At 41.9% G+C, this 24,618-nt stretch overlaps 1 protein-coding gene across 1 annotated transcript; it reads right to left on the bottom strand.

Annotated features, from left to right (window-relative positions):
* Positions 1–453: 453 nt before the first annotated feature.
* On the bottom strand, positions 454–23,953 carry ncapg2 (non-SMC condensin II complex, subunit G2). The gene is made up of 27 exons (XM_042308708.1): positions 23,857–23,953; positions 23,523–23,638; positions 22,922–23,107; positions 22,367–22,481; positions 22,078–22,235; positions 20,801–20,935; positions 20,420–20,514; positions 19,576–19,732; positions 18,998–19,090; positions 18,759–18,884; positions 18,289–18,468; positions 16,535–16,687; positions 14,696–14,918; positions 14,340–14,434; positions 13,706–13,879; positions 13,391–13,461; positions 13,107–13,260; positions 10,053–10,226; positions 9,851–9,967; positions 5,566–5,706; positions 2,930–3,029; positions 2,566–2,753; positions 1,976–2,119; positions 1,731–1,834; positions 1,410–1,510; positions 1,034–1,136; positions 454–775 (listed from the first exon to the last, which is right to left on the bottom strand). The coding sequence occupies exons 2-27, from the start codon at positions 23,598–23,600 to the stop codon at positions 718–720; spliced, it is 3,423 nt and encodes a 1,140-aa protein (XP_042164642.1). The 5' UTR covers positions 23,601–23,638; positions 23,857–23,953; the 3' UTR covers positions 454–717.
* Positions 23,954–24,618: the final 665 nt, after the last annotated feature.

The following is a 24,618-nucleotide window of genomic DNA, read 5'->3' as shown; positions in this document are numbered from 1 at the left end:
CAACAACATGAAACAAACGACCCACTATCGATTCTCCACATCGCAGTGTGTCATTCTTGCTAGCAATCTGGCCATCAAGAATCAGAACGGGCCGATTTCTTCACCATGGAAGCGCCCACATCGTTTTCGTGAGACTACCAACATCTATGGTAAAAACATGCATGACTTACTTGACTTTTTGCGCTCTAGGGAACATGTTAGGTCACTCACAAACTTCCTCGAGTGAGTTCGGTGTTGGGCGGTAACCTGTGGGTTTCAGGTTAATTAAAGGCTGTCTGGAATGTCTGAACTGTTTGTGTTGGGTGGAGCAAAACTAAATGAAAACAAACAAAAATGTCCATGAATAAATTGTTCAAACATAGTACATATAATAAAATAAATTTTTTTAAATGGTATAGATCAGGTGATTGATTTCCTTAGAGGCATTTTACAGAGAATCCACAACGACAAAGCTGAAACAAAAATTTCAATTTATTTTTAAACAGTGAACAATGTTACACACAGTTCAGTTTATGCAGCATATCTATATCTACTAAGGCAATGCATAAATCCAAAGCACAAGTTACAAATCATTCTGCATAACCCATGATTACATAGAAAAGCTTTTAAAAAATATATAGAACATAACACAAAAATGGCTGACACTGGCAACACAAATACAATTAGAAAATGTTAAATATATGTTAAAAATGTTGACATTCTCTCGTTCTTGTCCCCTCAATGGCTTGGCATCAGAAGCTCATTTAATGTATTGATAGCAGATTCGTAGATTACCCTGGAGAAAGAGAAAACATATTTTTAATGTCATTTAGGTTGCTATTTTGCCATTAAAATATAAGTTGCACTCTCAAAATTCCCAGTTTACGAGCACTACATAAAGAGAGACCTAAGACATCATAGCATGGCAGCAACACAACATGGCAGCAGCACAAAACATGGTACAAAACATTATTGGGCAGAGCCCTATGGGCCCTCGTCAAAAGTAGTGAACAACAGGCACGCAACCATTTGCGACGTTCGTTAGTCTAGTCACCTCTGGATGTGTCCTTCGTTCTCAGCCGTGACGGCGCAATGTTTCTGAAGCTGCCTCTGGATGGACACGGCTGTACTCTTCAGATCTGCCTTAAACTTCCCGGCTGGAAGAAAAACGGGCACAATCATTACAGGCCAGCCACACAGGACACGCAACTTCTTCCATTTGATTCGTTTAAATGAAACCTGGGCATAAACAACCGGCTCGGGCCCGAGAACAGTTGATGGAGTAGAACGCGTTCTGCTCACGCCGGGTAAAAGTTAGCAGCAAAAAAAAAACCTGTAGCTCCTGTCAGAAACTAATCATAAATGTGAAAACAAAACATTGTTTAGGACCTAGATAAAAGGATGTCTTTATTTGCAACAGTTTTACTCACTCTGTCTGACAACTGCCAGAATGTGAAGAACTGCAGCCAATCCGGTCAGACCGTCAATGACCTCGGAGTCAACAGTTGAGTTGATCTCTGCCAGGTAGGCCCTGAAAAAGAGAAGAGACCTTGGTTCAGAAACTACGAAGGAAAAAGTACATTATTCCATTGTCTTTCTTTTTTTGTGTGTTTGATTTAACACGGTCTTTATATGACATTGTGTGGTGTTGACCGTGTTTGTTTTGTCTGTTCTGTTTCTTAGTACTCCTTATGTGTGAAAAATCAATAAAAATCACAGTCAGAAAGCAGCAACTCTTGGGGAGAAGTTACCTGGTGACAGGGGGCGATTTGAGGAGAACGTCCAACAAGATGCATGAGAGAGGAGGTAAATCCTGGACTGTCTCTGGTATTGTGACCTCTTGGGGATGTGTAATCTAAGACAGAAACGTTTTAAGATCAGCGCAAACAAAATATGGTACGTGTTCTTAATATGCAACCTATAAACATTGTGAACCATATTTTCTATGTAGGAAAATAGTGTTTGTAGTGAATCAGCCATCTTAGTTTGCTCTTACCCTTTGAAGGGAGTGTTGGCTTGCCGCCAGGGTTGCAGCACAGATGGTTGAAAACACCCCGTTTAGGGGGTTGGAGTCGAAGCCCGACCAAGCCTGAACAACCTGGAGGAAGTTTCCTAGAGCGGGAACAGCCGAGTGCCACAGCTACAACAGCCAGGGGAGAGAGAGAGAAACAACCTTAAAATCATCTATTCATATTTGCGAGCTGAACAGTGGCCATAATGTTTCATGTGTCTAAGAGTAGGAGTGCAGTTCAGTCATTTAGATCACAATGAATACGATCACATGGATAGGGGGGCTAATCCTCAACCCTACTCTGAGAAGCTTGATACATATGACTCCAGTACTGCGTCTGTTGTTCGGCCAAATAGGTATTATTTATAGACACAGCCATTAACAATCTGATTGAAGAGATGACCTCTAATGACCTAAGGGTGCGTTTTTGATTGACACTCAAATCAGCACACACCAAACCAAACAGTCAATAAAAAGCCCTTTGTTGATACGGCGACTAATGACTTCAGATGCGTCCAAAATGGAACCCTATAAATAGTGAAGGGTGCCATTTGCGAAGCAGCCATCCTCCACACCTCCTGGCCCTCCTCGGGGTCCTTCCTCAGGCGGCGAGCCATGACCTCCAGGATCTTCTGGAAGATGTTGGTAACCACGCTGAGGATGATGGAGGACTGGTCGTCCTGGGCCTGGTTCTCGGGGATGTAGTTCTCCGCCACCTCCGTCAGCACAGAGAGCAGCAGTGGAACACACAGGTAGCCCTTCTCTGAGAACACAACACACACACACAGTGAAATTAGACTAGGTGCACAAGCGACAATCTACGTTTCCAAATGTGCCTTATGGCAAAGTTGATTTACAGATCCAAAATGGCATACTCCTTCATATTGACTCTGCATGTCTCTGAAATTGTATCTGTGTAGTGTAGATAGCTATACTCACCAGAGAGGAGCACGACGGAGCACAGGTGAAGGACCTGCCCTTTGAACTCCTCGTCCCCAAGGCCCACCCGGATCACATCGCTGCACACTGTGAGGAAATTCTGCCAAACATCACAATAACGTTAGAGTAAAGAGGGACAGAAAACTTTTAACATACAGAAACTCTTGCATTAATGTGTTTTTTTAAATAGTAAATCAGAGTTTGTATTGACAACTGTTTTTAAGAACCTGTAATCATGCTGAAAGACCAAACAACTAAACTACAATACCAGGCAAAAGTTTGGACACTTACTCATGAAACGGTTTTTCTTTATTTTTACTATTTTCTACATTGTAAAATAATAGTGAAGACATCAAAACTATGAAATAACACAAATGGAATCATGTAGTAACCCACGTTTAAAAAAAAATATATATATTTTTTTTTTATAAAATATAAATATATTTGATATGAGATTCTTCAAAGTAGCCACCCTTTACCTTGACAGTTTTGCACACGCTTGGCATTCTCTCAACCAGCTTCACCTTGAATGCTTTTCCAACAGTCTTGAAGGAGTTCCCACATATGCTGAGCACTTGTTGGCTGCTTTTCCTTCACTCTGCGGTCCAACTCATTCCAAACGATTTCAATTGGGTTGAGGTCGGGTGATTGTGGAGGCCAGGTCATCTGATGCAGCACTCAATCACTCTCCTTCTTGGTCAAATAGCCCTTACACAGCCTGGAGGTGTGTTGGGTCATTGTCCTGTTGAAAGACGAATGATAGTCCCACTAAGGGCAAACCATGCTGGTTAAGTGTGCCTTGAATTCTAAATAAATCACAGACAGTGTCACCAGCAAAGCACCATCACACCTCCTCCATGCTTCACGGTGGGAAACACATATAGAGATCATCCGTTCACCTACATGGTGGTTGGAACCAAAAATCTCATATTTGGACTCATCATACCAAAGGACAGATTTCCACAGGGTCTAATGTCCATTGCTTGCGTTTCTTGGCACAAGCAAGTCTTTTCTTCTTATTGGTGTCCTTTAGTCGTGATTTCTTTGCACCAATTTGAACGAAGGCCTGATTCACGCAGTCTCCTCTGAACAGTTGATTTTGAGATTAGTCTGTTACTTGAACTCTGAAGCATTTATTTGGGCTGCAATTTCTGGGGCTGGTAACTAATGAACTTATCCTCTGCAGCAGAGGTAACTCTGGGTCTTCCTTTCCTGTAGTGGTCCTCATGCGAGCCAGTTTCATCATAGCGCTTCATGGTTTTTGCGACTGCACTTTCAAAGTTATTGAAATTTTCCAGATGGACTTACCTTCATGTCTTAAAGTAATGATGGACTGTCGTTTCTCTTTGCTTATTTGAGCCGTTCTTGCCATAATATGGACTTGGTCTTTTACCAAATGGGGTATACAGAAGATTGCCCTCCCTTCCTTGTAACACAACTGATTGGCTCAAACGCACAAAGAAGGAAAGACATTCCACAAATTAACAAGGCACACCTGTTAATTGAAATGCACCCCAGGTGACTACCTCATGAAGCTGGTTGTGCAAAGCAAAGGGTGGCTACTATGAAGAATCTCAAATATATTTTGATTTGTGTAACACATTTCGGGTTACTTTATAGTTTTGATGCCTTCACTATCGTCCTACAACGTATAAAATAGTACAAATAAATTAAAAACCCTGGAATGAGTAGGTGTGTCTAAACTCGACTGGTACTGTATATCGCAGGACAATAATAACGTTCAATCACTAAACATTTCATTTTTTGTGCACATTTTTCCTGAGAACAATGCATTGCATAAGCCACCATACTATCTCAAGTGTTGGTGCTGGAGCCCTAGAGTTGGTGGAAGCAGCAGAAGTGAGTACAGAGATAAATAGGAGGGTTTATTTTCAATATCCGCTCACAGCAGTAGCCTTTGGGCGACAGACTCGAGAGAGTAATGGCAGAAATAACTAGAGAAGCCCATTTCAAAAGAACAAATGAGTCCATCTAGCTCTCTGGGAGTGGGAGGCATACAGCAGAGAGCGGATAGGCGAGAGTGTGGAATAACAATCTATAACCAACTAAGGCTTGTGCCCCAAATGGAACCCTATTCCCTAAAAGTGCACTACTTTTGACCAAAAGTAATGCACTACATAGGGATTAGTGTGCCATTTGGAGCGCAGGCTTAGCTAGAACTGAAAGGAGAAGAATTGATCTGCTGACCATAAAACTATAAAGATGCTCATACATTACCATGACTTAATTCATTGGAAAAAAGCTGTAACGGATTCTCATACACAGAACTATTTACCACAGCGGTTCTTTTATGTCTGAAAGGTTTTCAGAAAAACACTGACAACTGCTGATGTAAAAAAGGCGTTGTGAAATACATTTGATTGACTCTCAATTGAGGTCTTTGATTAGCTAGGAATTCCCCTCACCTGGTTTCTCTAGGACTTAGTTGGGACACAAATGGAAAAGAAATAACACAACCAGCAGACCCACAGCCCTCCAGGAATCGCGTTTGACACCCCTGAGCTACCTCGGAATACTGAACACAGAAATAACACATAGGTGTACTGTACATAAACGCAGCGTAAACCCCATCCCGTGGTTGATACCTGCTACCCTATCCAGCAGGTTGTGCTTACCTCTACCACCTGCCTGGCGAGGCCCCGCTGCTGCTCAGTGACCCCTCCCTCACTGGGACTGACCAGGAAGGGCAGCGCCCTCTCTGCCACCCATGCTGCGGTGTTCTCCACAGAAACCAGGAAATCCCTGCACTCAGAGAACTGGGAAAGAAAAGACGTAGTTATAGAACAGAAAGCCCTGGTGGTTATAACAGGTGGTAAAAGGTGGTTATAGCCCAAACACGGCACAGACCAGTAAATAATATAATAAATAATATGCTGTTTAGCAGACACTTTTATTCTAAATCGACTTAGTTATGCGTGCATCATTTATTTATTTTATTTTTTTTACGTATGGGTGGTTCCAGGAATTGAACACACTACCCTGGCGTCGCAATTGCCATGCTCGACCAACTGAGCTACAGAATACCAGTTATATCCCAAATACTGTTCATTAGACCTGGGGCAAAAAAGAAATATGCAAAATACCCCATTCCACTCAGTAGTGCCTACTGTATTATTCATTATTACTTTATACAGTTTTCGCCCAAATTGGTTTAGCACATTCTAAGGAACAAACCTCCATGCTCTCGAAAAAAAAGAAAAGAAAAAAAAACGGCAAAAGAAAAACCTAAATATACATTTTCTACACATTAATATTCAAACAAAACCCACTATGTAACATTTACAATTGCAAACTGTAGTCCGAAACAAGATTAATGATAGAAACGAGAGGATCCTCCAGAGCCATGGTCCTGTGGGCAACACTCCCCGCAACAAGCAAACGTATGCTTTCCGGCTGGAGACCAGGGTTCAATTGCCGTCTCCACCTTTCATGCTATGCATCTGACTGATAAAGGAAAAACACTATTAAAAAAGGTAGAGTGAGGGGTTTATTCATTCAGGAGTTAAATTAAACACTCACTGTTGTAAAAATAACCCATTGATGTTAATAACCAGTGTGAGATTGTGTCCTTTTTCTCTGTAGTAAAACACTGACACTCAAATCCACGCCCATCATTATCATATTTCCGAGCATGCTTTATTGCAAGTTTTTTTTTTTTAATTGTGTTTAAATATCTGTTTTTGTATGCACATTGATTGATTGATCTCATGTTACAACCTGTTTTAGGGTAAAACTAATCTGTTGAGGTATAGCCTTTTGATATGTAATGTAATGTCATAAAGGGTTACATTTGAAGGAAAATATATTCACTTACGCACTCACTTGAAGTCTACAGTTTTGATAAGAATTGAATGCAACAACCATGTCTCTGTCACGAGCAAACACAGTCATGTGTGGTAATTCCAACGTTCACTAACAGGCACTTTGGGATATAAGCCAATATTTGCTTACAGTGCATTCGGAAAGTATTCAGACCCCTTGACTTTTTTCACATTTTGTTACATTACAGCCTTATTCTAAAATTGATTAAATTAATTGTTTACCTTAATCTACACACAATACCCATAATGACAAAGTTAACTTTTTAGAAAAGTTAGCACGTTTTTAAAAATTTAAAACAAACACCCGAATGACTTAAGTATTCAGACCTTTTGCTATGAGGCTCGAAATTGAGCTCAGACGCATCCTGTTTCCATTGATCATCCTCAAGATGTGTCTACAACTTTATTGGAGTCCACCTGTGGTACATTCATACATTCATTCAGACATGATTTGGAAAGGCACACACCTGTCTATATGAGGTCCCACAGTTGACAGTCAGTGCATGTCAGAGCAAAAACCAAGCCACGAGGTCGAAGGAATTGTCCATAGAGTTCAGAGACAGGATGGTGTCGAGGCACAGATCTGGGGAAGGGTACCAAAAATGTCTGCAACATTGTAGGTGCCAAAGAACACAATGGCCTCCATCATTCTTAAATGGAAGAAGTTTGGAACCACCAAGAATCTTCCAAGAGCTGGCTGCCCAGCCAAACTGAGCAATTGGGGGAGAAGGGCCTTGGTCAGAGAGGTGACCAATAACCCGATGGTTGCTCTGACAGAGCTCCATAGTTCCTCTGTGGAGATGGGAAAACTTTCCAGAAGGACAACCATCTCTGTAGCATTCCACTAAATCAGGCCTTTATGGTAGACAGAAGCCACTCCTTAGTAAAAGGCACATGACAGCCTGCTTGGAGTTTGCCAATAGGCACATAAAGACTCTCAGACCATGAGAAACAAAATTCTCTGGTCTGATGAAACCAAAATTGAACTCTTTGGCCTGAATGCCAAGCGTCATGTCTGGAGGAAACCTGGCAACATCCCTACGGTGAAGCATGGTGGAGGCAGCATCATGCTGTGGGGATGTTTTTCAGTGGCAAGGTCTGGGAGACTAGTCAGGATCTAGGGAAAGATTAACAGAGCAATGTACAGAGAGATCCTTGATGAAAACCTACTTCTGAGCCCTCAGGACCTCAGACTGGGGCGAAGGTGCACCTTCCAACGGGACAACGACCCTAAGCACACAGCCAAGACAACGCAGGAGGGGCTTCGGCACAAGTCTCTGAATGTCCTTGAGTGGCCCAGCCAGAGCCCGGACTTGAACCCAATCGAACATCTCTGGAGAGACCTGAAAATAACTGTGCAAGTGACGCTCCACATCCAACCTGACAGAGCTTGAGAGGATCTACAGAGAAGAATGGGAGAAACTTCTCATACAGGTGTGCCAAGCTTGTAGCGTCATACCCAAGAAAACACGAGGCTGTAATCGCTGCCAAAGGTGATTCCACAAAGTACTGAGTAAAGGGTCTGAATACTTATGTAAAATGTGATATCAGTTTTAATACATTTGCAAAAAAATCTGTTTTTGCTTTGTCATTATGGGGTATTGTGTGTAGATCGATAAGAAAAATATACATGTAATCCATTTTAGAATAAGGTTTTAATGTAATAAAATGTGGAAAAAGTCAAAAGGGCCTAAATACTTTCCGAATGCACTGTATATCCTAGTGTGCCTTTAGAGTGAACGTTGGAAATACCCCCCCCATGACTGTTTGTTATTAACTTACTAAATGCATTTGCATGTCCAGCCTCTATCAAAGGCTACATAACATATGCAAATCTAAGTGTGCTCAAATAACAGAAGCTACATATTTGATTGTCTGTTTACTTCCTAGCCCTGCAAAATTATATATTTGACTTGCACAGGCCATTTGACCAAATTACGATAACCTTCAGGGTGGTGTTTATTTCCCGTTGAAATCCAACCAAAATGGTGGATTTGCAACATTTAGAATAGTTCATCAGGCACATTTTGCATTCAGACTGATTGCAAGGTAGAGAGTATAAAGTTGACAAGACAACATAAACCATATTTAGTGGTTCCAGTCTCAATAACGGGTGCAATAAATCCAACCACTAACAGATTAGAGTATATAATAAATAAAAACAATGATTTATCTTTGTGCTGCATAATATAAATAACAATCAACGTACAAACAAAGACAAACAAATAATTGGAAAAAAATGGACCAGCAAAACTGCTTGCTGGGAAATATGTTAAATCAGCCCCTGACACCATTTAAAATGTATCTTTCCAACATTTTATAGTCCTCTGTAGGTCAGTTGGTGGAGCATGGTTTTTGCAATGACAGGATAGTAGTGGGTTAGATTCCCCGGACCAACCTTCCATAAAAAATGTATGCATAAATGACTAAGTTGCTTTGGATAAAAGTGACTGCTTAATGGCATACGTTGTAGAATTTTAAAGCAATACATAATAATTGCGTAAACAATACTTAGTATAAAATGCATCCTTAAGGGATAGTTCATTGACTGCCTAAGGGCAAGAAAACCCATGTCATTTGGGTGAACTATCACTTTAATTGGACCAAAATAACCGAACAGGAAATATATTGCACATCAACTCCTCATTAGAAAACATGTATATAATTATTTGATTTAAAATAAAGTTTGCATTCAATTTCAATGCATTAACTCCCGCACACAATTTGAATACAATTCAAGTTTCATAATTCAACATTCCATTCCACAGGATGTTTTTATTTTGCAATTTAAATTAAATTCCAATTCTATTCCAAGGATGGTTCATATTCAGTTCCAATTAAATTCAGACAGTCTAAATTCTAATTCAATTCCAATTAAATGTTTTGAAGATTGCTGCAATTCCAAGTAAATTCTCCACATCCTGCTTGAATTGTATTTGGAATTTGAAATGAAATTGACCAACCCTGATGATAATTCTGTCAATTTATCGTGTGCAAAGCACTACCGTACACAGATTTGAGGAGTCTGAATCGGTCTGTTTTGCAGCAGAGGTAGAAGTATGTAGGTGATAGAACTCACTTTGTGGTGTAGATGGGCACTGAGACGTGCGTGAAGGGCAAACGCCCTCAGTGCTGTTTCTGCACTGGGAACATCGGCCTGGGCCTCAGAAGAGCTCAGATGGGAGTACAGCACCAACTGTGGAGGCAAACAGGACACAGGATCACACCTATGCCTATCACAGCACATATAAGCAACATCAAACAAAATATATCTACTGTACCTTCCAGGCCCCGAGGGCTTTGTGCAGCTGTTTGAGCTGGCCATGCCTGAAGGGCAGTATGCAGTCCCGTGTGGAGGTGCGGCTGACCAGGTACTCCAGGTAATCTAACCCCAGGTCTGGCTTGGCCTCCACTGTCTCCTGGATGCGCACTTTCCGACTGGTATTCCCGTTGCCCTGTGAAGGACAAGTGGGAGCAGGAAGGGGGATTATGGCCATCCAATTTCCTGCAATTCTACACATTTCTCCATGGAGCTGAGAGAAAATATGGCCGTTTTAAAGCTAATTTCCTGCAATTCTTTGCCTTTTGCCATGGCTAATGCAGTGTTCTTTTGCTCAAACATAAAATAGCAAGTAGCATAATGAATCCCATTATCTTGGCGTTGATGGATTTCGCCTTTTGAGCGGTCTCTCTGAAATGTTCTTACTCTTTCAAATGACTGCTCGACTTGAATTTGTTTAGCTGTTGGAAGTGGGCGCTTAGTATTTTTCTGCTTTTGTTCAGTGTAGCGCTGTATTTTTTGTGGTGTCATTACGTCATCTACTCTCGTTATATACGTATGCATGTCAGCTTTGACATCGGCGTTAAACTCGACATCGGGCAATACCCGATGTTGGCATTTTTAGCCAATATCGGCCGATTCCGATATGCTCACCGATATATCATGCATCTCTAACATACAACAACTTCGCACAGCCATCGAGGAGTGGGACAACATTCCACATGCCACAATAAACAGCCTGATCAACTCTATGCGAAGGAGGCAAATATCTGTGACCAACAGATGCATATCTGTATTCCCAGTAATGTAAAATCCATAGATTAGGGCCCAATTCATTTAAATTGACTGATTTCCTTATATGAACTGTAAAATCTTTAAAAATGTTGCATGTTGTGTTAGGTTTTGTTCAGTGTAAGAAACAAAAAGAAAATTGTCCAACCCATTGGGTATCTCACTGCACCCTCATGGTCTTGAAATATGCAGCTAGACAGATTAAAAAAGTAAACTTACATTATAAAACTTCTGACAGCCAGCTTTCTAACTCTGCCCATAACATCTGGGCTTTACAGCACTCCCAGAAGGCATGAATTATTGAGTTATTGTTTAGTTTCACACTTAAAATATGACTGCAGTTGTGCTGTAGAATCTGAATTTTGTGTCTCTTGTATAATAAGGATTTCAATGGCAGAATCCCTAGACAACATCTCAGTGGTTAATTTGGATATTTATATTTTAGGCCTAAAATATAAATATCCCAAGAAGCCACTGAGGGTCCACTGAGGCATAACAATGTATCTGTGTCCCAAATAGCACCCAATTCCCTATATAGCGCACAACTTTTGACCAGAGAACATACAGTGGCTTGCGAAAGTATACGGCCCCCTTGAACTTTGCGACCTTTTGCCACATTTCAGGCTTCAAACATAAAGATATAAAACTGTATTTTTTTGTGAAGAATCAACAACAAGTGGGACACAATCATGAAGTGGAACGACATTTATTGGATATTTCAAACTTTTTTAACAAATCAAAAACTGAAAAATTGGGCGTGCAAAATTATTCAGCCCCCTTAAGTTAATACTTTTTTCGCCACCTTTTGCTGCGATTACAGCTGTAAGTCGCTTGGGGTATGTCTCTATCAGTTTTGCATATCGAGAGACAAATTTTTTCCCATTCCTCCTTGCAAAACAGCTCGAGCTCAGTGAGGTTGGATGGAGAGCATTTGAACAGCAGTTTTCAGTTCTTTCCACAGATTCTCGATTGGATTCAGGTCTGGACTTTGACTTGGCCATTCTAACACCTGGATATGTTTATTTTTGAACCATTCCATTGTAGATTTTGCTTTATGTTTTGGATCATTGTCTTGTTGGAAGACAAATCTCTGTCCCAGTCTCAGGTCTTTTGCAGACTCCATCAGGTTCTTCCAGAATGGTCCTGTATTTGGCTCCATCCATCTTCCCATCAATTTTAACCATCTTCCCTGTCCCTGCTGAAGAAAAGCAGGCCCAAACCATGATGCTGCCACCACCATGTTTGACAGTGGGGATGGTGTGTTCAGGGTGATGAGCTGTGTTGCTTTTACACCAAACATAACGTTTTGCATTGTTGCCAAAAAGTTCAATTTTGGTTTCATCTGACCAGAGCACCTTCTTCCACATGTTTGGTGTGTCTCCCAGGTGGCTTGTGGCAAACTTTAAACGACACTTTTTATGGATATCTTTAAGAAATGGCTTTCTTCTTGCCACTCTTCCATAAAGGCCAGATTTGTGCAATATACGACTGATTGTTGTCCTATGGACAGAGTCTCCCACCTCAGCTGTAGATCTCTGCAGTTCATCCAGAGTGATCATGGGCCTCTTGGCTGCATCTCTGATCAGTCTTCTCCTTGTATGAGCTGACAGTTTAGAGGGACGGCCAGGTCTTGGTAGATTTGCAGTGGTCTGATACTCCTTCCATTTCAATATTATCGCTTGCACAGTGCTTCTTGGGATGTTTAAAGCTTGGGAAATCTTTTTGAATCCAAATCCGGCTTTAAACTTCTTCACAACAGTATCTCGGACATGCCTGGTGTGTTCCTTGTTCTTCATGATGCTCTCTGCGCTTTTAACGGACCTCTGAGACTATCACAGTGCAGGTGCATTCATACGGAGACTTGATTACACACAGGTGGATTGTATTTATCATCATTAGTCATTTAGGTCAACATTGGATCATTCAGAGATCCTCACTGAACTTCTGGAGTGAGTTTGCTGCACTGAAAGTAAAGGGGCTGAATAATTTTGCACGCCCAATTTTTCAGTTTTTGATTTGTTAAAGAAGTTTGAAATATCCAATAAATGTCGTTCCACTTCATGATTGTGTCCCACTTGTTGTTGATTCTTCACAAAATACAGTTTTATATCTTTATGTTTGAAGCCTGAAATGTGGCAAAAGGTCGCAAAGTTCAAGAGGGCCGAATACTTTCGCAAGGCACTGTATGGGCCTTGATCAAAAATGTGTGCAATATATAGAGAATTGGGTACAATTTGGGACGCAATCTCGGTGTGTTACTTACCGTGGCGGTGGGTAAGGCCTCAGTGAGCCAGTCGGTGATAAGCTCCAGGACGTGTGCGGCCTGGCCCCAGCTACACAGACACTCGATGATCTGACTGTACTGGGACACCTTGGCCCCCGCCTCTAGCCTCTTCAGCCTGGACAGCACCCCACAGCTGGAACACAGGGACCAGGAGGGGACAGTGTTAACGCGTGTGCGTGAGTAAATGATTGAGTGAGAGACAGAGTCTGAAGTGGAGACAAAAACAAAACAAAAAAAGACAAGTTAGCAGGACCCCCACTGACCTGAAAGTGGGGACTGAAGCTGGGGGCAGTAGGGAGGCCAGTTGGATGAGGGGAACTGTGCAACGCTCCTCCTGAAAGAGATAAAAGTGAGGACACCTTAAAAAGATGTGGAGGATATCTAGGGTGCATCTCGCTTCTTCCTGAAGTGTGCACTCCCACTACTCTCACTCTCTCATTGGATTGGTATAGGCATGGGCTAGAGGGGGTTTCAATATACCGGTCATTTCCTTTCAAATCCATGAATGGGAGTGAAGCAGTGCGCAGTTTGGGAGAAAGGAGAGACTATTGGGACGCGACCTCCAGTCCACCTCATACCTGGAAGACGTTGAAATATTTGGGCACGACGGAGCCAAACTTGGCAGTGGTGTACTGGAGGGCGTCCTTGTTGAGCTCCAGGGCTTTCCGGATGCTTCTCCACAGGATCACCACCACCTCCAGCAGACTGGCCATGGACGCCGTGTCCTTGACCGAAAGGACATCCTCAAGAACCTGAGATTTGAAAAATCAACTAAAAACTGTCACTCGGCAACTTGTGGTGGTGAACAGCTGAGTGGTGGGGCTGGAGGCATGTAGAGTTCAGTAGGTACCTGCACTCAAACCATAAAAAGCCTTAGCCTTAGCGCACTCTCATACTGGCTTTCTGCACTAGAGTCATGTAAGCACTCTTAAATTCAAAAGACTGACCCTCCATAAGATCAAAATGATCGTTTTAACCATGTTTTGAAGCTAGACAGTGCTTACAATGGATAAAACATTTGGGGTTTTGATGGGGTACGACAGTTTAACTCATGAGGCATCGAGAAGTTAATTTATTTTCTTCAAGAAGGGGTGGGAGGTACAATTCCCAGACTGCAATTTGAATGATAAAGATATATCATTAGAGTACATGAATTCCACTGACAAACAAGAATCTCCTTGGTCTTGTAAGTGATCCAAAAATCAGTCTTACACTAGCGTTCTCCTTGTTGATCGGGTTGGTCTTGTTCGGGTCTTCAGTCTGGATGCAGGCATTCAAACACCGGCGGATTGTCAGCATCAGCTTGACTGGGACACAAGAGGTACAGTAAACAGTCTGGGGATTTTTAACAACTTCAAATGACTCACAACAGCTACGAGCTAGATATGCATTTCTTTTAAAAATTATTATCTACAGGGGAATAAAGACCTATGACTTCAACAAAAGTAAACTTCCAAGGATCAATGAAGGCTTTAAATCCCACATATGCCGACAGGCGCTACTTAGCTGCAGGCCAAACTCACCTACTGTATGTTGGTGGGGGACGTGTATACGTGGGACAAACTCACCTATGTTAGTGGGGGCAGTGTAGAAGTGCGAGTACTGGTAGAACTTCCTGGCTGCCTTGGGGTTCATCTGAATCAGAGTGACACAGCGCTCACACCACACCTCCTCTGATTGGTTGACGGGGAAGAAGGAATTGAAGAGGAGGTTGACGATGCGCTTGGAGACGGGCTGCGAGTCGACAGCCAGACGGGCTAGCAGGTGTTCCATGGAGGACACTTTCCAGAACTGGCCAGGTGAAAGAGGGGGTGTACGTCAGGGTGAGCACCACAAGTAAATGTCTGGCAGTATTACCCGAGGTAGTGGCGGTATCAAAAAGGTTTATGGCCTTCACATACAAAATGACAATGAAGATATCAACGGCCATCAAAATTGTTAAAAGGCTTCAAACAAGTCTAATAAATGCGAAAGTTGGACATGAAACAGTTTACAGGCAGACAAATAATAAATGGCATTGAGGAATTTATCGTGGCAATTCAGGTATTCAATTTATTGTCAAATGTCACCTTTTTTCTTTCTTAGAATATAGTACACTGAGTGTAGAAAACATTAGGAACACCTGCTCTTTCCATGACAGGTGAAAGCTATTCTCCCTGATTGATGTCAATTCAATCAGTGTAGATGAAGGGGAGGTTAAAGAAGGATTGTTAAGCCTTGAGACAACTGAGATATGGATTATGTTTGTGTGTCATTGGAGGTTGAACGGGCAAGAGAAAATATGCCTTTTAACAGGGTATGGTAGTAGGTGCCAGGCGCACCGGTTTGTGTCAATAACTGCAACGCTGCTGGGTTTTTCCACCCTGAACTGTTTCCCATGTGTATTAAGAATGGTCCACCACCCAAAGGACATCCAGCCAAGTTGACACAACTGTGGGAAGCATTGGAGTCAAACATGGGCCAGCATCCCTGTGGAACACTTTCAACCCCTTGTAGAACTCGTGCCCCCAACAAATTGAATCTGTTCTGAGGGCAAAAGGGGGCACAAGTCAATACAAGTCAATATTTTTTTAATTTTTATATTTAGTGTTAAAAAAATAAAATATGTTTGTGCATTTGCATAAACACACCGTGTATATTTGCAGACATGAAACAATTAACATAAAAGGGGAGGAACAGGGCTTTACAACCAACAAAACATTGTCTGTCCTACCTGCACTCATCTGCGTGGTCTATGCCTCATTACTGTTCTCACGTTTTCTTACATAATTCAACAAGTGTGTCAATTGCAGGATACGCTCAGAATACAGATCAACACACTTGGTTCTAGATTACACCTAGCACACTTTACATCGTTTGCAAGATCAGACACAACATCCCCATAATCCAGGTGGCTCATTTTGGTGAGTTTCTTTCATTTCAACGCATCTAAATTGGTAAACATTTCAACTGTATTAAAATGACTTTCTTTCAGTTCCACAAAACATGCACACCTATCATTAAAAAAAAGAAAGAAGTGATCTTCCTCCTCTTTCTTGTGACGCAAGTGTCAGGACAGTGCGTTAAATCCCAGATTAAGCTTCAGCATTCTTATAGATTCAATTGAAAGACATTGTGCCCATTTCAGCCATTTACCGGGGTGTGTTTGACAGGTCATTACGAACATTTACGCGGTCATAACATTTAATGGGGAGAAGGAAAAAAAAGACAAGATACAGAGTCTCAGAAGTAAAATGAAAGCAATCCACCCAGAAAGATTTAAGAGACGAGTGGATTCTGCACCCCTCAAACACAGGAAAAAGACAGATCCTCAGATGGGTGGGGCATGTGCGTTGCTAAAGACGTTCATACGGAATATGTACCTATGGACGCCTGTACAATGCGAACAAACACAAGCTGTGTCTTACCTTGGCGGCCCGCACCGCTTTAATCTTTAGCAGCATGTCGAGGAAGGCCACGCGTACTTTCTCCGAGGTGTCATGGAGGCTGTTCTTCAGAGCTGGCAGAAGCTGCTCAAGCAATGGGTGGCTGTAGCCATTGTCCAGTACGATGGTCAAACACTGGAGAGAAGATTTAACAATGACTGGTGGCGATCTAGTGGGGGGGGGTCAGAGTTCACCGTTGCACAGTGCATTCAGAAAGTATTCAGACCCCTTAACTTTTCCCACTTTGTTACGACACAGCCTTATTCTAAAATAGATCAAATTGTTTTTCTCCCCTCAATATACACACATTCCCCATAATGACAAATCAACAACTGGTTTAGACATTTTTGCAAACGTTTTACAAATAAAAACTGAAATATCACATTTACATAAGTATTCAGACCCTACACTCAGTACTTTGTTGGTAGTTTACAGTCTCAAGTCTTCTTGGGTATTGTTGGGGAATAATCAGAATTGGTTGGTAACATAGGTAAGATGTTTTATATTCATCATTTGTTTGTAAGTTAGTTCTCATCAGAATGTTATTTTTGTATAATACTGTGGCGGGGTTGCAGTATCTGTTCTATGTCAAGACTAAGTTGCTTGGGCCGGAGAGAGGGGAGAGGTCAAGCGTGTATCTCTTGGCTCCACAATGTCAGTGTGTCTCTGTGATCTTGTCAAGATAGGATGGATTTGATATATGCCTGTTGATATGGAGGATTTGTTTATGGTTCTGAGTTTGAGAAGAGAACATAGTTTAGGAGACAAAGCTGAACAATAAATTATGCCTATGCTGTCTCACTATGTGTCTTTGCTATAAAGGAACTCAGTTGAAACGTGTGAGGGACTCTCAGAGAATTCATTGATAGACACTGAATTGATCTGAGAGTCACAGGGTTGTGATAGAGCTCATATAATTAAAGATGGACTTTGTGATAACTAACTGACTTGTGTGTGGTTTTCTCTCATGATTTGGTAAATAGAGGAAATTTCCATGACAGTATGACACCACAAGCTTGGCACACCAGTATTTGGAGAGTTAATCCCATTCTTGCGTTGCTGCACAGCTATTTTCAGGTCTCTCCAGAGATGTTTGGGTTCAAGTCCGGGCTCTGGCTGGACTTCAGAGACTTGTCTCGAAGCCACTCCTGCGTTGTCTTGGCTGTGTGCTTAGGATCGTTGTCCTGTTGGAAGGTGAACCTTAGCCCCAGTCTGAGGTCCTGAGCAGGTTTTCATCAAGGATCTCTGTACTTTGCGCCGTTCATCTTTCCCTCGATTCTGACTAGGCTCCCAGTCCCTGCCGCTGAAAAACATCCTCACAGCATGATGCTGCCACTACCATGCTTCTCCGTAGGGATGCTATCGGCTAGGTGATGAGCAGTGCCTGGTTTCCTCCAGACATGAAGCTTGGCATTCAGGCCAAAGAGTTCAATCTTGATTTCATCAGACCATAGAATCTTGTTGGTCTGAGAGTTCTTTAGGCGCTTTTTGGCAAATTCCAAGCGGGCTGTCATGTGCCTTATTTTTTATTTAATCAATTTTAGAATAAGGCTCCAAAATGTATCAAAATGTGGAAAAGTGAAGGGGTCGGAATACTTTCCCGTATGCACCGTAGGGCCTGCATCCCAAATGGCACCCTATTCCCTATATAGTGCACTGCTTTTGACTAGAGCCTTATGGGCCAGTCATGTTCTACTATATAGTGTTCTATAGTATTCAATACTGGGGTCACCCACCTTGAAGACGGAGCAGCGGACATCAGGGGAGCTGGTATCATTGGCCAGCTCTACCACCAGCTTCTTGAGGAAGTCGGTGATGACGGTGGGGGGGATGACCTCCCAGCACTTGGCCAGGATCTTACAGACCCCCAGGGTGGCTGTGGAGCGCACCAGGGGCTGAGGGTCCTCCAGCAGGCTCTGACATATTACAAACCGACACACAGGAACAGACAGGAGAGAGCTTCAGAAGATTGATGAGACGCAAGGAATAAACAGGAATACACTGTACAGTGCTGATAAAATAGGCTCACTACACTTGAACTATTTGACCCTTTAATCTACACATGGAAACATTCTATGCTGATTTGGGAATGTTTTGTAATACCAAACTGTTGTACTCGCGGCATTTCGTGGCATTTTTTTTTGGAGAGTTTCAAATACATTAAAACGACCACTTGGAAATTCAATGTCATAATACATTGACTTACGACCAGCGTGTCCAGTTGTTTCTGAATGGTCTCGTCCATCTTCTCACTGCTCTGGCTGGGGTCGTGGATAGGGAAGGCCTCTGTGAATAGTAGAGTGGCATTGGCCCGGACCTCAGAGTTGGCAGCCTACAATGATAGCGAGACGATTTCTTCATTAGTTCAACTAGGGTGGGTGGGTGGGGGGGGCACTATCCAGAAATAAAAGAGAGTATGTGTGTGAAGGGGACTTTTGACAGTACACTTAGCGCTCTCCAGAGAATGGGCTTGTAGAGTCTGTAGAGCATCTCATCCAACCCGTGGCGGCCCTTCAGTTTGTGAAAGTAGCTCAGTATCTAGAGAGAAGGGAGAGTTCAGTCAGTCAGTCACACACGTCAACAATTGCAAAGAATATGTCAACTTTGTGGCAAAGTAAGCCAGCCAGAGGTTTACTGATATGATCTGGTCCTTTGTAGCTCAGTTGGTGGAGCATTGGTATTGCGACACCAGGATAGTGGGTTCAATTCCCCAGACCTCCCATTCATCAAAATAAATAAATGTATGCACGCATGACTAAGTTGCTTTGGATAAAAGCGTCTGCTAAAATGGCATATATTATTATATTATGCTAAAGTCTTAGCAGTCTTGATATGAAAGAAGAGAATATATATATCTTTTTTTACAAGTAATGTGTGCTGTTGAAGTATTACTCTGTCCACGTCCCAAGTGGCACCCTATTCCCTATATGGTGCACGAGTATGGGCCCTGGTCAAAAGTAGTGCCCTATAGAGGGAATAGGGTGCCATTTGGGACGTGCACCGAGTCAAACGTGCACGCCCACCTGTCTGACTTTGGCATGGACGGGTGAAGACCTGTGCAGGAGCACAGCGTGCTGCATGAAGTCCTGGATGCAGGTGCTCTCTATCTGCTCCAGACAGAACCCAGAGGCCTTCTTCCAGGCCCGGCAGTAGATCTCAGCTATGTGGTCAGTGAGGGAACTGGGAAAAGAGTTCAACCAAGGAGTAAAAGAAAAACAACTTGTATATCATCATGAATTGAATAGTAGAAAACCACTGCCTCCTGACAGCTACCATAGAATAAGAAAGCCTTGACCGAGCCACAACGGACCATGTCCCGTTTCCGCAGCGGGGGGTGCAACTACACCCCCTGGACAGGACGCTAGTATGCACAGGGCCCCACTCCAAATCAGGGGTCCCCAATTACATTCAGCCGGCGGGCCGAACAAAGCTATATATTATTTGTACTCTGTAAAGTGACCGCAAGAAGCCCAAACAGATACACTATTTGACAAAAACAGAATCATTTCAAACCTTGATTACATTGGGATACATTCATATACACATATATGCCTCTATATTTGTGTGTGGGAATACTTGGGAACAGATTTACTACATTTTTATCACTTTTAGCTGATATCCTGGTAATTTTACAGTCCTTAATGTCCAACTCAAAAATAATTATGTTTTTGCTCAGAAAGCTTGGAAGGCCAAATAAAATCACTCGCTGGCCACCTTTTGGGGGAACCCTGCATGTGGAGTGCCAAGCAGTAGCATCGGGTCCCATTTTGTAAGAGTCTTTGGTATGACTCGACCGGGGATGGAACCTTCAACCTCCCAATCTGGCAGACATTCTAACAAGGCCAAACTAGAAACGCAAACACTTACTTTGCAAAGTAGGGCAGCTGGTTTTTGATGGTTCCATGGATCATCCGGATGAAGTTGACATTCCAGCTAAAGAGGAACACCATCAGACGCTTTCCCTGCCCAAGAAAGTCATGTTGTCAGAACAACAATGTGAGCATGATACTGTAGGACACACACACACACACACACACACACACACACACACACACACACACACACACACACTTCAAAAATCGATTGAAAAACAGAGCATTTGCTTGAGCCTGTCTGGAATACCAGATGTGCAGGGGTTGCAGTCTTTTCTATTGTTATATTAAGCCAGGCAAGCTCAAACAGGCACAGATAAAGTATTGAATACATTTTTTTATATATGTGAAACCCCGTTCTGACACACAAACTTACATCTTCGTTTCTGATGTGATTGACACTGAGGAAGCACTGCAGCAGCAGATCGATCAGCGCCTTGTTGTCCTCCGATTGAAAATCCACAGTCAGCAGCACCTCATGGAAACCCCACAGCCTTCGGATCTCATTCACCTGAGAACACGCAGCGGCAACATTCAGCAACCCCAAATACAAAACTGGTCGACGCCACACAAGACAAAAGGTGACAAGATTAGACCAACGGTTAATAGAGAGAATTATTTCCCCCAGATACTCAGAGAGACACACTTCGGAGAACAGACCAAAATGCGGATGGTTCGTTCCACCAATTCGGTGCCTTTTTGAGAAGTGGCAATTAAATGCTTCACAACAAAGTTAAGTTGTTCAAACATTTATCTATTTATGGGTAACAGGGTTGACGTGTTATGCTCGACCAATTCAGTTATCCACCACAAAACAGACAAAAAGATTAGAGCCAGCTCACCTTTTTTTAACACTATGATTTGACTATTAGATGCTCAATGTCTCTTTAGATTTTTGTAATGAATAGTTTTACCATATTAAAATGAGAGTTCAGCTCACGTAACAGGGTTGACCTTAAAACGGAGGACAGAATGAATCACTAATCACATGAAATAAATAATCATCTCCAGAAATGACTTGTCAAAGCAACAAAACAAACTAGGGCTTTACAATGGTGAGATGTTGGGGTTGAGAGTTAAACTTCCTAGAAATTTAGACAAAATATCAAATGGGGCACAAAATTCACTATTTTCGTGAACCCCCTCCCTCACACAGACCATCATCGTATATCACTCCACTGAAAATATCCACCTCTCTCAGATACACTAGAGTTGAAGAATTCAGTTCTGAGATAGAAATCAGATAAAGTACATACTCTCAAATAAAATTCTTCAGATGAGCACTGAATGAGAGTACCAGGTGATTAGTGCCAGGTGATTAGAAAGCGCTCGTCTGTTGTCGAGACCACAGGGTGGACATAAAACAGATTTAATGAGACCAGTCATTCACTTTTTGACTCCTGATGAAGATGATTAGGGATTTATGGGGCTTGACAAAAACACAGAGGAGGAAAGACAATTAGATATGGGGGTGAACAAAAGCCCCCCAAAAATGAAGGAAACATGTAGCCTATCATTCTGTATTTTCCACCAAAATAACTGTGATATATATTTTTAAGCAATCCTACGAAGCCTGCTAGAGAGAAAGCAAAACCGACAGAGAGCAAAATAGAAAAGCAACGACAGGCCATGTTGGTGCTAGAGGGCACGTACTGGTTTCTTCAGTATGAGAGTCTTCTCCAGACATACGAGGAAGGCTGTGCGGCCCAGCTCTTCTTTCCCCAGAAGGCCTTTCTTCCACCAGGCCTCACACAGACCGTGGACAGCCTGCCGCAGAGGCATCTCAGAGGCAGGAAGGTAGGGCAAGACACCTGGAGTTGTTCGACAGAGAGACAGGAGAGTCGAGTTTTTATTTTATTTTAACTGGCTATGAAAAGCACTACAGAAGTTAAATAAAAATCAAGGATACAGGGTTAATATTCAATAAAACTAAGGCACTCACCATTTAATATGTTGGCGCACTCTAAGAGAGAGTTGTAAGTGTCACCATCCTCAATGACTTCAACCGAAGCCGTGACCACGAGAGTCACTCCCTCAAGAACAGATATGGTGTGCGTCTGAACAAGAACGGTAAAGATGAACACCTCTCAATCAAGGAATAGTACACAACACTTACATTAGATGTAGGAGATGAAGTCAGAGCAAGAATAAAACAATCTCTCTTGTCATGTCCAGTTAGGAACAATATAGAAGAGCAAGAGTGGCCAGGATGAAGAGTTGTCACTATACCAGTATCACAATACTATGATACCCAATTTTCCATGGCAAAAAAAAAGAAACCCAGAGGCAGACTAAGCTCTTTGGTTGAACCTGCTTTAAGTACAATATTGTGTGATATAGCAATAAACAAATGTTACTCTGAGTGACAACATAATGTGGTTCGTTTCCAACAATTAGGACTGTAATCACTCAAATTAAACCCGCTTCATGCTTTGTTTCCTTGCCACGATACTAGTATTGTAATAAACTTTAAGTGACATAACTAACAAGTACTCACCAGGTCTGGGGACACCTCCATCTCCATGTCATTGTCCTCCTCTATGCCAGCATCCCAGTGCGCTGGTGGAAAGGCCACCAGTTGGTCACAAAGCAGGGTGACTAGTCTGGCCCACAGTGCCTCTCTCTGGACCTTTGGCAACTCCTGCAGGACCTCTTCCAAGTCAAAGGGCTCAGTCGTGTCCTTCTGCAAAATCAGAACAACAAATCAGTGTTGTAAAAAATACTCATTTTAAGATTCATGATATTGGTCCTATAAGATGTATTTTTGAAGGTTGACAAAAATGACATTGTTTTTTAGCTATACCATCTAAATGTAGATATATAGCTAGCTCATGTCACTAATCAGAAATGTAAGTAAACAGTTAGCTCACTTGGTGGAGCATAATTTACTTGCTAAAAGCTAACAATGTGTGTATTCATTACATCTTTAAAGGAATCAGTTTACAATTTCAGAACCAAAGAGAAGCAAACCGTGCAAATGGAACGAAAGGGACCTAACTGAATTTGTCCAAAATAAACTCTCATTTAATGAATACACCCCAGCAATACAAACTGACACAACAAACTAGCTAACGTTAGCGAAGTGTAAAGCTACTTACATGGAGTTTAGTGAAATTCAGAAATTCCCCCACATTGTCTTTACAGACCGAGTTTAAAAATGCCTCTCGTTTAGACATTTCGTTTAGCCAGTGCCGTGAAATAAACAGTCAAATCTCTGAAGGATTGGGATAAAAGCAACAATAACATAGCCAAGTTAGCTAGCTAGCTAGCTAGATTCATGTTTACGATTTATAGACTGAAATATGACATAAAGTTCATCCGACCATTATATACCACTAATCGAATTAATGTTAAATACATCAATGTTTTGTGTCGTTATTCTTATAAATCATAAACGATTACTTATTATGATTTAGCTAGCCACACACTCACCCACCCAACTGCTTCCCCGCGCAAATTTAGATTTAAGATCCAGAGCCACGTCTGTTCAACGTCATTGCGTTCATTCTTGCACGCACGCAATCTACTGTAATTTGTTTTTGCAGCATTTTGTAGAGCAAGCCACTTATTGTATTTGCAGTAAATTGTAAATACATGTTTTCCCTTCACATGTTGGCTATTAAATTGTAGTTTCTTAAAAATGTGGTTTTAACTTAAAGTAATCTGTAAACACACACAACGTGTAGTGTCTCTCAAATTTGTATCAGTTCATTTTAAACGCTATTAATTTAAAGTAACTGGAAAGTAAATAATCCTGAATTCAAATATCAACTAAAGTTGTGCCTGAACCACTAGATGGCTCTTACGTACATCAAAACTAGGACTAGCAGCTACAGTGCACTCAGGAAAGTATTCAGACCCCTTCACTTTTTCCACATTTTGTTACATTACAGCCTTGCTATAAAATGTATTAAATCGTTTTTTTTCCCTCACCAATCTACACCCAATACCCCATAATGTTTGTACATTTATAAACATAAAAACATGTAAATATAACATTTACATAAGCATTCAGACCCTTTACTAAGTACTTTGTTGAAGCAGCTTTGGCAGCGATTACGGCATGAAGTCAAATCAAATTGTATTTGTCACATACACCGAATACAACAGCTGTAGACCTTAGAGTGAAATGCTTACTTACAAGCCCAACAATGCAGTTAAGAAAAATACCCCAAAAAAGAAATAAATAAAAGT

The sequence above is a fragment of the Oncorhynchus tshawytscha genome, linkage group LG29 (assembly GCF_018296145.1).
Source record: "Oncorhynchus tshawytscha isolate Ot180627B linkage group LG29, Otsh_v2.0, whole genome shotgun sequence".
Classification (NCBI taxonomy): Eukaryota; Metazoa; Chordata; class Actinopteri; order Salmoniformes; family Salmonidae; genus Oncorhynchus; species Oncorhynchus tshawytscha.
The sequence above is the reverse complement of the archived record's forward strand: the minus strand, read 5'-3'. Positions and strand labels throughout refer to the sequence as shown.

What these genes read in the sequence shown, in the direction of transcription:
- ncapg2 (XM_042308708.1), bottom strand. Translation starts at nt 23,600, where the DNA reads ATGTCTAAACGAGAGGCATTTTTAAACTCGGTCTGTAAAGACAATGTG. An exon ending in AACAACTGGACACGCTGGTC is followed by an intron (nt 18,469 to 18,758) that starts GTAAGTCAATGT and finishes GTAATATGTCAG; the next exon opens with AGCCTGCTGGAGGACCCTCA. An exon ending in AGGCCTTACCCACCGCCACG is followed by an intron (nt 10,227 to 13,106) that starts GTAAGTAACACA and finishes TGTCCTTCACAG; the next exon opens with GGCAACGGGAATACCAGTCG.